Source organism: Physcomitrium patens, chromosome 1 (assembly GCF_059467195.1).
Source record: "Physcomitrium patens ecotype Gransden chromosome 1, ASM5946719v1, whole genome shotgun sequence".
Lineage (NCBI taxonomy): Eukaryota > Viridiplantae > Streptophyta > Bryopsida > Funariales > Funariaceae > Physcomitrium > Physcomitrium patens.
The window spans coordinates 19,080,147-19,092,860 of record NC_143410.1 but is presented as its reverse complement, the minus strand read 5'-3'; the positions used below and the strand labels follow the sequence as shown (position 1 = coordinate 19,092,860).

The 12,714-nt window shown below is 41.1% G+C and overlaps 2 protein-coding genes across 5 annotated transcripts; one reads left to right on the top strand and one right to left on the bottom strand.

Annotated features, from left to right (window-relative positions):
- Window positions 1-494: 494 nt before the first annotated feature.
- On the bottom strand, window positions 495-3,779 carry LOC112280042 (polygalacturonase). Of its 3 annotated transcripts, XR_012218071.2 has the most exons (5): window positions 2,234-3,779; window positions 1,943-2,061; window positions 1,337-1,663; window positions 1,016-1,171; window positions 495-811 (listed from the first exon to the last, which is right to left on the bottom strand). XR_012218071.2 is itself a non-coding variant. In XM_024514977.3 (3 exons), exons 1-3 carry the CDS (start codon window positions 2,313-2,315, stop codon window positions 1,406-1,408), a joined length of 459 nt encoding a protein of 152 aa, XP_024370745.1. In that variant the 5' UTR covers window positions 2,316-3,776; the 3' UTR covers window positions 989-1,405. The 3 variants fall into 3 exon arrangements, 1 of the variants encoding a protein (XP_024370745.1); XR_016504425.1 differs by having other exon boundaries at window positions 1,016-1,663; window positions 2,234-3,776; XM_024514977.3 differs by lacking the exon at window positions 495-811 and having other exon boundaries at window positions 989-1,663; window positions 2,234-3,776.
- A 4,221-nt stretch (window positions 3,780-8,000) lies between these two features.
- On the top strand, window positions 8,001-10,679 carry LOC112288201 (uncharacterized). 2 transcript variants are annotated; one of them, XM_024532178.3, is made up of 6 exons: window positions 8,001-8,186; window positions 8,573-9,070; window positions 9,231-9,508; window positions 9,597-9,975; window positions 10,157-10,209; window positions 10,380-10,679. In XM_024532178.3, exons 2-6 carry the CDS (start codon window positions 8,573-8,575, stop codon window positions 10,480-10,482), a joined length of 1,311 nt encoding a protein of 436 aa, XP_024387946.1. In that variant the 5' UTR covers window positions 8,001-8,186; the 3' UTR covers window positions 10,483-10,679. The 2 variants fall into 2 exon arrangements, with proteins under 2 accessions (XP_024387946.1, XP_024387937.1); XM_024532169.3 differs by having other exon boundaries at window positions 8,001-8,246.
- Window positions 10,680-12,714: the final 2,035 nt, after the last annotated feature.

Below are 12,714 nucleotides of genomic sequence, written 5' to 3'. Positions count from 1 at the left end.
CTTCCGGGAATATTTCTGCAGCATCACGCAACAACCTAGTCGCCCAATCCTCCACGCCAATATTCCCCGGACGGTGGGTGAATCGAACCTTTGTGCCATCATGGTTGATTTGTCAGTCTCGCATCATCTCTTTCACTCCCTGCGCTCTCTCCATCTATCCCGGTGCGGTTGGAATCCGCTGTTGTAATGAGAATCGTGATTTTCAATTTAAGTCGTGTTAGGGTTTTTGAGATTCCAGTGCCAATGAAACCCTCGATTCAATCTTACCTGTAGTTGGGTGCATGTGTGCGAGGCAATCATGCTCACGATCATGCTGTTCAATCACTGAAGCAGCTGAAAACTGTGGTCGCAAAAGCAACCCCTTGCAACGTGTTGAAGCAAGTTCAGGCAGCAGACAATATTGTCTCTGATTTTGCGAAGAGTTGGACTCTAGTAGTGGAAAGTCGATGATGGGCATGATTTCAAAGAGTGTTGTACAGATGGTAAAAAGAATGTGGGCTGTTGGAATTGAAGGGAATTTTTATTTTTTTTAAGTTTAAAAATAAATAAATAAATTCTGTTTTAGACACAGTCACGGTGAAGTTGAATAAAAGAAGTGCAGATTGGAGGCATGATTGTGTCAACAAGGGAGGAGCAGAGCACATTGACTGCCCCGATTCGTTTGACTTGGTCCATGCTGTGCAGTCCCGACGGAGTCACTCTGTTCCCTGATTGGGGTTGTCGTAACTGGGACGATGAATGCCTCAGTACAGCTTATTTTGTTGTGCATGTCTTCAAGCATTATTTGTCGCTTACTGCTCAGTACTGTGCACTGCAAAAAGCAGTTCCCATGAGTCACTCAGTCCACATTTGGAATCAACTGGGTTGCCACACTTCAACCAAATCAATGGGTTCGACCCGCTCAGTAGCAGACGCAGTGATGATCGTTCCAGCAGTGCATCATCACTTCGAATGCAAACCAAACAAGGCTGTACTTGCAAAACCAACCTGAAAGAAAAAAAATTGTGGCTCGTACCGTTAACTATGAGGTGGGAGTTTTGTTCACAACATTGACAGGCCCAATTTTAGGCATTGCCGCATCGATGCTGTACCCAACCAAACGACCTGAATATACATAGTATCTCTATCCGGAACTTGATGAGCATGGTGAGAACCATGAGCCAATCTATCCCTGAAACCCAAGCAATCCTTGCATCAGCTGTGCCCCAGCACATCTTTCGTATTCAATCTCAACTCCTTTACTTTACATACCGGATCGAACTCAATACTGTACAAATCTCTCAATGTCTACATCGTTTTTTAAGGCTAAACGTGGTGTTTCGGATGAGCAAATTACTTTGAAAAAGCTGCTCTTCAGGTTACAATGAACTGGAATTACAGGGCCGCATGCAGATGGCGACTGGCTCTAAGGCATGAAAAAATGGTTGCCGCATTTGCATCTCCAGACCTCGGGATAATACTCTTGCTGCGTGATTGACCCATGCGGACCGCCGAGGGAAACGTGGATTGGGCTGCAGGGAACACACACTCCACACTTCCCTTGGCAAGACGGGGGAGCTGAACCCAGCAAAATCCGGTGGCCGAAGATTGAACGGTCTCTGCCGACGACCTTGACGTTACCGTGACGAATATTGGCTCTTTGAGAAGACCATGGACTCAAATCCTGCAATAAACGCATGGCAGTGTTGACTTCAGCGGTCCAACTACATGTCTTGACGAGTGGAGTTACCCCGAGAAACAGGAACTTGGACTCAAATTCATCTTGGACACTAACCATGTTATTTTATGCGCGTGAGAATGGGCGTGTGTTCTCAGTGCTTAAAACGCTTACAGAAATGCCCTGAAGAATGTCAAAGGCGTTGACGGAAGAATGTTAGATCAATTTAAACACCGTACATTGGTAAATACCTGAATGGTTTCTTCATAAAGAACTGATATTCACCTGATATTGACGGTCACGATTCCAGATCACTTCTGCAATTTCCATTTCTTCCTCAGATTTTGGATCCCAAGTTAACTCGACTTGGGGTGTAGCTGTGGAGCTTGCAGTCAATGGTGGACCTGAGATCATGAACAATGACCCTCGCGTGTCAAATTGACTAGTGCTGAATGAGGCAAAACAATACCCCGATGGTCACAGCGACTTCTTCTGCGAGCTGTGTCTTAGTTACACCTCTCCAAACTCTAAACCATGCAAGTGAAGCGAATTGCTAGACCCAACTGCAGAGCTCACCAGGTATGAAGCGGCCGGCGACGGCCAGACGAGAAACCATTGTGAGAAGAAGAAACAAAATCTGAAACCTGAGAGTTCGCATTCTTCAAGTTGTTTCACGAAGCTCTCACACCAGCTGGTTCACGTTTGGCGACGGAATAGCTGCAACAACAGCTGCAGATCACTATAATCAATCACTTAAAAGAAAGAACGCATGCGCAGTACCTATCGGAGGTCATCATGGATTCTCTGCATGAAACGGCCTGGCTATCTTGGACAGTGAGGGCGAAGCAGCAGGCACAATCTGTTCCTGGGGCTGCTATTGCAAGGAGTAAATCATGCTGAGCAGATTCCAAAGCTCTTTTCAAATTACGTCACTCAGGAAAAAGTGATCACGTCATCCTGGAAATTATTCGCCTGAGTGTTCCAATCATCCTCAGAAATTGTTCCGACGAACCCTCTCGTCTCAGAAAACCTGCAGCTCCTAATGGTTGTTCAAAACCATGAGACTGGAGTTGCTCCGAATGGACTGGAATGTGGCAAGACAAATAGTGTTGTATCGTCGTGATCAAACCTCGCTCAAATTGCCACACACATCATAACCAAACAGCAGAAACGGATAATGTAATCACAACTCCCGTGGAGACACTTTGAAATCATCCCGCAGGCCATAACCAGCCATAACCAAGCTACCCCGCCGTCCTTCCCCTTCCGCTCACGTCCCCCTCCTCTCAATACGCAATCGATGCATGTGTCTGCCTGCGTCGCGTTGTCCAGCTTCTTATCCCAAGATCTTTCTCTCATCACTTCATCCAGGCTTTCCTCTCCTCAAACAGTGTCAGTCTCTAGTGGACTCTCACTCTCTCTCTTTCTCGCCCTCTCTTTCTCGCCCTCTCTTTCTAGTACAAAACATGCATGGACCTTAGCTGCACGCTACAATCCCACCAACAACATTCAACCGAGGACCCTTCACAATGCCAATCGGCCAGAATTTCCCATTCCAACTGCCCGGCTACTGGGTCCGCTCAGCTACGGTCCGCAATGCAGTCAGCCACCTGCAGTGATCGTCTGCTCGACTAGGCCGGCGCTTGCTCAAGGCCTGAGCTCAAGGGGAGAGCAGTACCGGATTGGAGGCTGTATCACTCATGGAACCAACCAGAACAGACCGCCCCTCTGTCTCTGACATTGCCCCACTCCAATCCTGTACTCTTGTGCTGTGGTACCAGCCAATACTTGTCCGCATTCTTGTCTACCGCTCCCTGAAAGTTACCTCTGCCTTCTCTCGTTTCACTTCTACCGCCCCCGGCGTCTATTTCACACGGTCTCTGCTGCAGCGCATGGGGTGCAGATTGCTTGTCCAGTCCGCTGGACGTTGAGCGCTCAGGATACCTTGGCGCAGCCCCTGATGTGGTGGTGCCCTTTCAAACGAGGAACTGGACAACGAGTTGTGCGAGTACACGAGAGCAACGCTTCGTGCAAGAGGGTGTTTTTTCTTCTTGTCTACTAGACAAAGAAAGATTAGAGGTCGCTTTCCCTACTGGAACTCGAATCCCCCCAACCTTGTCCAACCTTTCATAATGAAATGCATTTTCGTCCTGATTATATACTAACCGACGGCGTCCTTTGGCAATCTGGTAAGTAGATTTTTTTTTCTCTTCATGACAAATGCCCACTTAACTATCCAACAGCGTTCGGTGTACTCAACATTCGGTGATTGAAAATTGACCTAAAGCAGCGGTACTTATTGTTCTAGCTCCCTGATTTTCAATCTCCAATCTTCCATGCGCCCAGCTCCTTCAAACTTTTTCTTTTTAGTAACAATAATAAGAATAACAACAACAACAACAACAATAATAATTTGCTTTTCTGCTTTCTGCTGGGACCATGGGATCTTCGCGATGTGCCCAGTTCCTCGTTCATGTTCCAGGCTCTGATTTCTATCCCCAACGTTTTCAGTCCTCTCAATATATCACAACCATTGTTTAAAGCAGGTACACTAAAGCTCAAGTACTGAGAGCATCAAGCCACGCCTACATTTTAGAATTCCGGTCAAACAATGAAATCATGGGCATCGCATCACCTTCGCTCGCTTCTCCGTCATCAAGAATAAGTCGGTGGTTGGGTGAGGGCGGGGGCAGCACACCATTTGCGTGACCAACCCGACCATCATTTTGTTCCAAATGGTTGCAACTCCTGCAGTCCATCACTCGAGGATATAAGACCCCCCCCCCCTTTTGCATTGTGTGCTGTCTTAAAAAAGCTTCAGCATCCTCCCTCCCTCCATCCATCCATCCACAACACCGCACCGCGTGCGAAGAATCTCCTGGACATGGAACGGGACTCACATCAAGCCGCAGCCCTCACGGGCTACACCAGTCCAATCTCGATTCATACCTCCAAGCGCCTTCTGCAAGCCTTACAATAAAAATCATAGCCAGAACACCGAAACTCCGCTCGGTGTGATCAGTGGGGTGCCTGTGGTACTCTATTTGTTTGTTTGTTTGTTTGTTTGTTTTTTGTTTTGTTTGTTTGTTTTTCTTTTTTCTTTTTTTTTTTTGCAGTGTTTTCTCCCAGAATTGGTGGTGAAGCCCATGAGTGCAGCATGATGAAGCACTGATGGTAGAGGAAAGCTGAAGCTGCACAACAACAACACAGACACGACGACGATGAAGGTGAAGAAAATCATTGCAGCTCAGCGGGACCACCAGCACTCCATGGCCCACGAAGCTCATCATTTCACCTCCATTTCTAGACACAACCACCCACTCAGTTGTTGAAGAATCCGGCAGACTCCGCGAGACTCCACAACCTCTGCCGTTGCATGTGTTTATTTTTCCCCTTTTTTACTGTTCTTTTCTTTTCTTTTCTGTTACAAAACAGGGAGTTGTTGATTCTGTGAGGGTCCATAGAATAGAATGCTTCCCACCCGCCGTCGACAACAACGGGGCAGAATATACAGTTGGATGAGATTTTAAAATTTTAATCCTTTTAAACTTTTTTTTAATTCAGTAAAATTGAGTTCTGGTTTTTGGGTGAAATGGGTACATAAGTAAATGAATGGCCCTTTGAGCACAGCCTGACTGTGTCCCACCAATCATGTGCGTGTTGACCCTGTTAACAAAGTATGCTAATAGTGTGGCTCTTAGTGAACGTATTCCCAGGGATTAATAAAATAAATAAAAACGCCCACTCTATGGTTGGTTTCTTAGCTTTTTCTGTTTTGATGGCTATTTTCATGTTCCCATTGAACTTTCTTTGACCTCTGTTCTTTCTATAGTAATCGAATTTATGGTCCCACCTTCCACGGTGGTGGGCTATGACCACGTCCCACAACAAGTTTGTAAATGGTTAGGAATAAAAGAATTTGAGGAACTTCTGGGACAAATTGTTGTGGTTCATATGAAGGAAAAAAACTTGGTTAGAGTGTAAGTGTGTATGTGACATTCTCCATTTTATAATAAACAAAGATAGCAATGTAAAAAATGATGGTTGCATTTGATGCAAGTAGCATACTATATGTAACATTGATAAATATATAAATGTGTAAAAAGATGACCAAATTGAGAGAGTAAGTTAAATCTAGAACAAGTATTTCAACATTATTTAAATTTTCAAAAAAATTGATGCTGTACACTATAAATAAGGCTCAATTGTGTTATTACTCAATAATATGATATGCAAAAACTTTGTAAAATTCACATATATAATAAGAACAATAGTTAAGAGAATTTTTTTAAATACTATGCCAAAAGGAATTAAACTAATATGAGTAAAGATCTTATGAATTCGTTTCTCATGATTTAGCTGTTTAATAAAATTTTAAAAACTCAAAAATAGTAATAGTAATAATAGAATACAGTATTTTATAATATTGAAAAACGTATAAAAATTATCTCTAGGTTTTTCCCATACGTGAGATTAAAAAAGATACCAAAAAATATAAATAAATAAATAAATAAATAAAAACGCAGTAAAACAGAAATAAAAAGTAGTAATTCATTTGGTTGTAAATAGATGAAGACATTGCAAAGTAACAATATGGTTGGAAAGTGATGTGAATTTTACTACACGTGGCCTAAAATATGTAAGATGTCATAATTTAAAGCTAATTTGAGCACCAAAATCAACTATTCAAAAAAAAGATCACAAAACCATACACGTGTCTGATATGTTCTGAATTACAAAAGGGTTTAGGTTAAGTTTAAGGCTTGAAAGGATTATTTTGAATGTTTTTTATCATCACATTTTATGGGACTAAGTTGTAATAATGTTCTAAACACAGTGTTGAATTTGTGGACAAGAGATTATTTTGTTACTTCCTCTTCAAAGAAAACAACCATCATTAACAGTTACAATGTTTTTTAATATGTGATATTTTCAAAATTTAACTAATATATATATATATATATATATATATATACATATATATATATAACCATATATTTTTTTCTTTAATATATATATGTATGTATGTATTTATGTAGTTAAAAAAAACCTTGTTTTCATGTTTTTAAATTTTTTGTTTGGGAAATTAAGGTTTTTATTTTAACCGATTTATTTCATTTAAAAGTTCACATCTTAAATAATAATTAAATTTCCAAAATTTCCATGAGAAATGAATATAATTTCATAATATTTTCAATTTTAATTTCATAAATAAATTTTTTTAAAAAATGGTTGATTTTAATTCTATGAAAAAAGAGTTAGTACGGGTGCATCTCGTCGGGAGGAGCCGTACTTACTTACGATGGATTAACTGTTACAACGAACAGAACCTCATCCAAATATTAATCCATCCCGCCAAACCATCCATCCATCCACACATCCACACATCCATCCATCAACGAAACCATCCATCCATCCACACATCCACACATCCATCCATCAACGAAACCATCCATCCATCCACACATCCACACATCCATCCATCAACAAAACTATCCATCCATCCACACATCCATCCATCAACAAAACTATCCATCCATCCACACATCCATCCATCAACAAAATCATCCATCCATCCACACATCCATCCATCAACAAAATCATCCATCCATCCACACATCCACACATCAACAAATTCATCCATCCACCAATTAATTCATCTATCTATCCCACACATCCATCCATCCATCGACACGTATCCATCCATCCATCCTCACAGCCATCCATCCAACCACCCATCCATCCATCCACCCTTCCTTTCTTCCAGCCATTTATCCAACTACCCATCCATTCATCCAACTATCCATCCAGTCATCCACCCATCCATCCAGCCAGCCAGCCATCCCTCCATCTAGTCATCCATCCTTCCAGCCATCGATCTACCCATCCATCCAGCCATCCATCCACCGAAAATGTCAAAGAGATAGGCCTGATCCACATCAGCAGGTCAGACTTTACCCTGGTATCTGACATGTCACAGTTCGAGCCAATAGGACATCCGCGTCGCAAGGACACCCTGTCCTGCAAATAAGGTCCGCCCACATCAGTCTCCACGTCGGATTTTTCAGGGGGTGGGCATGTCTACAAGGACCACGTCGGCAGAAAGTATCGGAAAGTTCAAGAGCTTTTTTTTGCATGCTTTCGGGAATTCATCGCCCCGAGCGCGAGGGACGATGACCACAGATCGACGGTGCCTTTCGACCCAATACAGAGATCGACGGTCCTAAGGACGCTCACGGTTATAGGAGCCGGGGATGCGCGTCGCCCTTCGCCGGAAGTGGAGCGGAGAGTAGGGTTTGTTTATAATCGCTCGGCCTGACAGCGATCGCCTCTTCCTACTCTCTCTTCCTCGATTCCTTCACAATCTGCGTCGTAGGAGCTACGTTGTGTGTGAATTAGAACTCTTCGTCGTAGAATTTGTGTCGTATTGTCACAAAAATGGCCGCGTCTTGTTCTATATAGCGTTTTTGGGGTGTATCGGCGTGCGTGGAAGCGGAGCAGAGCTTTGCAGATTGCTGTGTTGAAGTCGGTGTGTCGTGTGTTCTCCCTCTTGCCGAGTGGCCCTGCACATTCCTTTTGTAGATCTGAGGTCTGTGATGAAGTGCTTCTTGTGCTTTTTTTTTGTCTCTTTTTGGGATTGTTGTTGAGCCTGTTGATGCATGAGCGGATGTGATTTTTTATTGCACATGTCTCGTAATTGGCGGGATTTAGATTGGATGACGTCTTGTTGGAATGTAGTGTTTCGGTATTTGGTGTTATTTCCTCTTGGGATACCGTTAGGTTACTGAAATGCGCTTTGTTGCCTAGATCTGAGGCTTGTGGTGATTTTTTGTTGTGGTGTTTTGGCTCGCGCTTGTGGAGAACGTAGGTATTGTGCTGTGCATTGATGCTTACGTTGTGAAATTTGGTTGTCAGATGTCCATTAATGACATTTCGACTTGCCTCAAAGGAGGTAAGAGCTGCGGCGGTGGACGAGAAGAGGATGCGAGCAACTTGCTATGGTGCCAGCATTGTGGTATAGCCTTATGCTTTGACTGTGACACATACTTGCATAACTTAAAGAGCTCCAAACACGGGCATCTTCGAGTTTTGCTGCCTGCTTCACGGACTGCGTCGGTGCGAAAATGTGAACATGGGCTAGATGGCGGCAGCAACGTGCGCATTGATTTGATTCAGAAACCTTCTCTCTCTAAGAAGAAGAACAAGAAGAGAGCTTCGAAAAGTAAGGTGAGAGGTTCCTCTGCAACCTCTAATCCAGAGACAGGACGCAGATCTGCTTCTTCTCAAACCGATATATCAGATGGGGGGTTTGCGATCACGTTATGCGATGTTGGAGATCTTACCGTCCAAGAGTCGGAAACATCTGATTCCTCATCAGATGCGCTCTCTTCGTATTGCGAGAAAACGGCGTCGGTAAGCGTTGGTTTCTTCCTTGTTTTCTGAATAACAACGGAGATCCGCTTTCATATTGTAATGCATCTAGCTCAGTGTTTTCTTCAAACATGTGGTCTAACATAGTAGGATGAGGTTTGTGGGCGGTATCCTTACTTAGAATGGTTACGTTGATGTGCAGAGCTCGTTGAAACTTCGAAGGTCTGCCTTACGAGGTGGGCATGAGGAAGCCGGTCTGGGGCCACGTCCAAAACTGTATGTGACTTGGCATCCAGATGTAACTGATCCTATATGCAGTATAGTTTCACATACTGTTGGACATAGACATGGTCCTGCTTTCTTGTCACGTCGAAGTCAACAAAAGCACATGCGTCAGAAAAACAAATCCTCGTCGAAGTCTCAGGCTCGAGCGAAGAAGCAGGAGAAAAAGCTCAAGAAGAGCGAAGTTGTACATACTGGGTACGTTGTTCGTCGATACCATTTTCGTCTCTTGCTGTAATAAAAATCACCTGATTTGTAGTCTTTGACACGCCACATTATGTTGCAGGTCTGAACTGCCATGCGATTCCATGATGAACCGGGAGACAGAACCTGAATCAAGTAAAGTATCAAGCCCCTGTACCAACGAGAAGTCGACTGATTGTACAAGGAGCTGTTGTGCATATTGTATAGACGGACAGAGCTTATGTGATTGTGTACATATGCCCTGCAAGAGCAATGATCGTAACCTAAAACCCACACTTCCTAAGGATGTCATAAACTCAGAAAATCACACCGACAAAATTGTTCAAGATCCGAGCACGATGGAAGTGGAAGAGCAGAAGTCCATGTTAGCGACTGAAGATGGGAGTCGTAATGAAACTCTCCCAGAGGACTACCGCCGACTGCTTGCAAGCATGCTTCATGCTGCCACATCGCTCGGACAGGTATTGGTTTGGTCAATGTAAACATTCACGGATTCTTCTATATGTTTGTAAACCGGAGTGTCCAAATGTCCACACTAATTGTGTTCGAATGAGAGGAATTTATTGTATTTTGGTAGGTTTTGACCTTGTGCTCCATAGATTCTTCGGAATACTAGTTGACATCTTTGGTTTGGCTCTGCAGAATCAGTCATCCAATGCTAATACGAAATATGAAGCAGTTGCGGGGCTTTTCAGGTTAGTAAAACCTTACCTTTTTACGATCATCAAGTGATCATTGCTAGTTATAACTGCTTTGGTGCAGCTTTATTTGTTTTTCTCACTCCTGGTCCTCGTAAGATTTTTTTGTCGCCTACGTCATGTGATCATCAAGTGATCATTGCTGGTTGAATGCTTTACATATGCAGGGACATGGAGATGCATGCTTCTGGTGCCAACTTGTCCAGACCTGAAGTGGTGTTTAAGCAATTAACACGAGACAAAATCTCAGCGTGGATCTCTGTTGTCTGAGTGGGTGGAGGATTGTGATTACTTTCATGCGACGTAGATTAGGATGCGGGAAGTGCAGGTGCTAGCAGAGGAAAATACCAGTAGTATGCATTTATATTTCGATGTATACAGGTGAATGCAGCTTATACTTTGCTAGCTCGGAGTATCACATATATGGACACATTCTCCTTTTCAAGTATTCCACAAATTCTGAATGATTTTTTTGATGTCTCCCTCCAGTCCCGAACAGTTGCTGAAAAAATGATGTGGCCTTGAATCCATGATCTTGGTTATCCTGGATCCGAATAACCTTGGATCGCTAACTGGATTGATACCTCTGGTTCCATTTCTATCCGAATACGCAATTGCACCAGACCTCGGATGCAACCATCTATCACTTACCGCCCCAGTGTGATTTCGACTTCGGGTGGGCCCCCTACGCAATGTTTTAGTTTAGGTTGCTTGGCTTTTTGTATAACAATATAGGATCGGCTCACATAGTTTTCTCTTAAAGGAGCTGCCCTCTTTTTAACAGAACTCATTTACACAAAGAAACACTAAATCCTCTTTCTCATGCTCTTGAAATCCGTGGATACAAATAGGCCGGGTATACTCTTCCTGGCTGGATCATAAATGTGTGCAGACTCCCAAGGAATCCTACTGACAAAGCGTCAATACTTTTAGCATGAGGTACTGATGCGCATCTTTTGTGGAATCAGAGTCCCATGAAAAATGTGAATTGCTTGTCCCGTTGGGGCCATTTTTAGAGGAAGGTATTTTTGGAGAAAGTAGTGCCTGTTTTCGTGGTAGGATTTGATGCTCTCCTCGGCTACGGTTCAACATTTAAAATTCAAAAAGGTCGTGACTGTAATAAGATATATTGATGCCACTCTGTTTGAAAACCCGTTTTATCCTTATGCCGGGATAATGTGGAATTTTTGCAAATTTTGTTTAATTATTTCTAATCCTTTATTTAGACTCCATGTTGGTTATTAATTGGTCTTTACAATCCAGTCACTAACCTCGTCTAGTTATCCATTGGCACATCATTCACTCCTCTTTTATCCCATATATACCGTTGTTTTTGTTTTGACGAAGATTCTAGTGTTACTTTGTTACTAACTAAATTTTATTTTTTTGTTTGCTGAAATGTTTTGTAGCTAAAGAATAAAGAATAGTTTTAACCTTTTAAAGATGCCCAAGTTACTCTAAAACCAAATGCAGATACTATAAAATATATTTGAGAACTTGAAGTTGTAAAGCATAATGCACAAAGATATAAAGTATGAAACACAAAATGAAAACATCAATCACTAAATGATTTCTCTTACATGCACCTTTTTTTGACACTGATATATATTGTTCAAATCAAAATAAGAAAAAAAATTATTATATGTTTATTCATGTTTTTTTTTTTTTTTTTTTTTTTTTTTAACATCATACGTATTTTTTAATAATTAAAAGAAATCATTGTAACATTGAATTTATACATGACTATTTGCCTTACTTTCATGGTCATGAAATTAGAAAAACTTGTATGGTCAGATACTTTTTATTGTCTTATTCGAAAAAAATTATATTGAAAATTTATATTCAACATTTTATTTATTTACAATATGTAAATTTGTATATATGATTTTTCATCTATATATGTATGTATATATGTATATACACAAATGTAAATATTGTTGTATAGTATTATATATATATATATATAATTTTTCAATCTGAAATTATTAATAGTACATTGAACAAATTAACTTATTAGATATTTTTGTTTGTTTTTAAATGATACTAAAATATTTCTTACTAACAACAAGAATTGCAGTATACCAATTTCATCTGGAAACTTTAACCATGCAAATTATGTGCTGGGAGCAATATGCTAAACTTGTTGATCATACTTTTAAAAATGATGTAGTTTATTGTTTTAAAATCTTATAAATTAATGTAATAACAATCCATTTATATAAAAGTTTACACACTTGTTTAAAACCAAAAATGAAAATTTGGGTATTGCAGGACTTTTCTTATTCACTGTATAAACATGCTTTGATCAATGCACATTCAGTTATTTTTAATAATATTTGTGTATTAGACTAACACTCCAATTGTAAATTTCTTTACTTTTAATTATCTTTGATATTGTTAGTGTTTCTACCTTAGATAATAGTTCATTTAGAGAGTCTTTATACTTTCGAGAAAATTTGAAAAACCATAATTTTAAAATTTTTAGATTGACCAAAATCTAGA

What these genes read in the sequence shown, in the direction of transcription:
- LOC112288201 (XM_024532178.3), top strand. Translation starts at nt 8,573, where the DNA reads ATGTCCATTAATGACATTTCGACTTGCCTCAAAGGAGGTAAGAGCTGC. An exon ending in AGCGAAGTTGTACATACTGG is followed by an intron (nt 9,509 to 9,596) that starts GTACGTTGTTCG and finishes ATTATGTTGCAG; the next exon opens with GTCTGAACTGCCATGCGATT. An exon ending in GCAGTTGCGGGGCTTTTCAG is followed by an intron (nt 10,210 to 10,379) that starts GTTAGTAAAACC and finishes TTACATATGCAG; the next exon opens with GGACATGGAGATGCATGCTT.
- LOC112280042 (XM_024514977.3), bottom strand. Translation starts at nt 2,315, where the DNA reads ATGCGAACTCTCAGGTTTCAGATTTTGTTTCTTCTTCTCACAATGGTT. An exon ending in CGCCGGCCGCTTCATACCTG is followed by an intron (nt 2,062 to 2,233) that starts GTGAGCTCTGCA and finishes TCATGATCTCAG; the next exon opens with GTCCACCATTGACTGCAAGC. An exon ending in ATCGTGACCGTCAATATCAG is followed by an intron (nt 1,664 to 1,942) that starts GTGAATATCAGT and finishes CGTTTATTGCAG; the next exon opens with GATTTGAGTCCATGGTCTTC.